The following is a 1,992-nucleotide window of genomic DNA, read 5'->3' as shown; positions in this document are numbered from 1 at the left end:
AAAAAAAAAAAAAAAAGGAAAATTAATGGGTATTAACATACCGGAAGTAGTAGTAGGCTTTGGATCTTGGCGCTGGAACCGAGAATGGCTGTACGGTGAAAGAAAATCGTGTGTTTGTTTTTTACCTGTAGAAAAGGTTACGAATTCAGAAATCTATGCACTTTGGGGGTCTTGGAAGTAGGAGTTGTGATTATAAAGGGATACCTTCAGATCCGAAGGGGCGAGATTGAGGTAGCTCCATCCACAATTGCTCAAATTATCTTCTCCTTTTTTCCCTTCGAACTTAAGAACTACAGTCTCAGCTTCTCTAGTTAACTCGTCTATGGTACTGAAATTTGAATATCCGATAATTAAACCCTAATTCAATGCAGAAAAGATGTCTTCCACGGTACTTCAAAAAATGAGTACTAAATCCTTTGTGTCCAAACTGTTTGAAACGATTCTACTTTTCAGAATTCCAGATCGTCCAGAATCAACCAAAAAAAAAAAATTAAATGCGAAGACTGAATCCTCCAAAAGAGATTATCTCCTCCCTCTCATACGTATAATTCGAATCCTCAGAGCAACAACTCCGACTTGAGATCTGAGGAACATTCACCTGCTCGGATTCAAAGCTTATTGATGCGGCAACACTTGTCTGCAACAGAAATCTCGCTTTGGCTTTCTCTGAACCTCCACCTAATGCACGATTCGAGGATTCTTACTGCATATCCTGGTTGGGATTGTGAAAAATCTTCTCCACTCCAGAAGATGTACCAATCTTCACAGATTCCCAGGAAAACTGCCAACATAATCACGATAGGAAACAGAAACGAATCAAATTCTGTAGATTTAAATAACATTGAAAAGGAGATTTCTGTAGACTTGCCGATCAAGTCTCAGATATAGTAATTGCGAAGCTTAGAAATCTAAATATGCCGAAATCTCCAATAAATTAGATCCAGAACAGACAATATCAGAATTCCTTACCTTCGATCTGAATTAAAGTCGAACTCGGTACAGAATCAGCTCAAAAGCCTCAAATGCGTCAATTGTTTGAAGCAATAATCCAATCTTACTTTCAAAGTAGATCTGATGAGCATCGAGAAGAAACGAACTAAATTCAAATCCCAATTCTCCCTAAGCTATGAAGATAAAATGGGACGCAGAGACACCGAGTGTTGCAGATTCTCTCTCTCTCTCTCTCTCTCTCTCCTAACTGAGCTATTAACGACCAGTGCCGCGGAAGAAGGGCTTTTGAGTCGGAGTGACACTCTGGTGAGATCTTTATACGCTTTCTTTTCCGTGACCAGAAACTAAAACCCCGTTCTCCTAACGCCGTTAATTGACGGCGTCAGTTTAGTGGATTGACGGTCCTTCTATTCTAACCCACCGTTGTCTCCCAGTTACTCTGCAAGCGCACTCATACTACCATAGGTTCAAATCTGACGATCATGAGAACTGATTCCGTACGTGAGGTGGTTTTTACTGTACTTGTATGGACGATTATCCTATGGAGTGTGTGCAGTGAACATTAGATAGTCGAGATCATTTAGTCACTCATTTCAAGGTCGTCTCAGCCATTCGATGTTCACCTCACACCCACACTTATTGTTGAGGATAATTTTGTGTACTTGTATAGAGGGATTTAAGATTCCATTGGGTAATCCCAAGGGTGCAACAGGGCCGAATTTCTTAAAATCCTAGCCCAACTCAGAGTTCCTTTAATTGGGCCTAGACTCACCTTGACCCTGAATTAGGACCTCAAAACTTCAACCCAGGTCCAACCCTTCAAGGTTCAACCCAACCCTTAACCCGCCCTGATTGACCCTGATTTTTCAGGGTTGAGCTGAGATGACCCTGATTGACCCTGACCCTAACCCTAACCCTGATTGATCCTGGTTTGCCATCAAGGGTCGGGTATACCCTGATCCTGACTCTGCAAAATATGAAATAACTAAAAAATAAAAAAATATTCATAATAAATAGAAGATTTAAAAAAAAAAAAAAAAA

At 40.4% G+C, this 1,992-nt stretch overlaps 1 protein-coding gene across 1 annotated transcript in view; it reads right to left on the bottom strand.

Annotated features, from left to right (window-relative positions):
• Positions 1–1,226, bottom strand: part of LOC122066870 (transcription factor BIM2-like) — a 21,111-nt gene extending 19,885 nt beyond the window's left edge. The window contains exons 1-3 of the mRNA XM_042630693.1: positions 970–1,226; positions 205–781; positions 42–125 (exon numbers count right to left, since the gene is read on the bottom strand). Coding sequence (XP_042486627.1) covers positions 42–125; positions 205–241 — 121 coding nt within the window. The 5' untranslated portion in view covers positions 242–781; positions 970–1,226. The remainder of the gene's footprint in view (positions 1–41; positions 126–204; positions 782–969) is intronic.
• Positions 1,227–1,992: the final 766 nt, after the last annotated feature.

This window comes from Macadamia integrifolia, unplaced genomic scaffold (genome assembly GCF_013358625.1).
Source record: "Macadamia integrifolia cultivar HAES 741 unplaced genomic scaffold, SCU_Mint_v3 scaffold262, whole genome shotgun sequence".
Lineage (NCBI taxonomy): Eukaryota > Viridiplantae > Streptophyta > Magnoliopsida > Proteales > Proteaceae > Macadamia > Macadamia integrifolia.
Note: the sequence above shows the minus strand (reverse complement) of the source record. Positions and strands in the feature narration are given on the sequence as shown.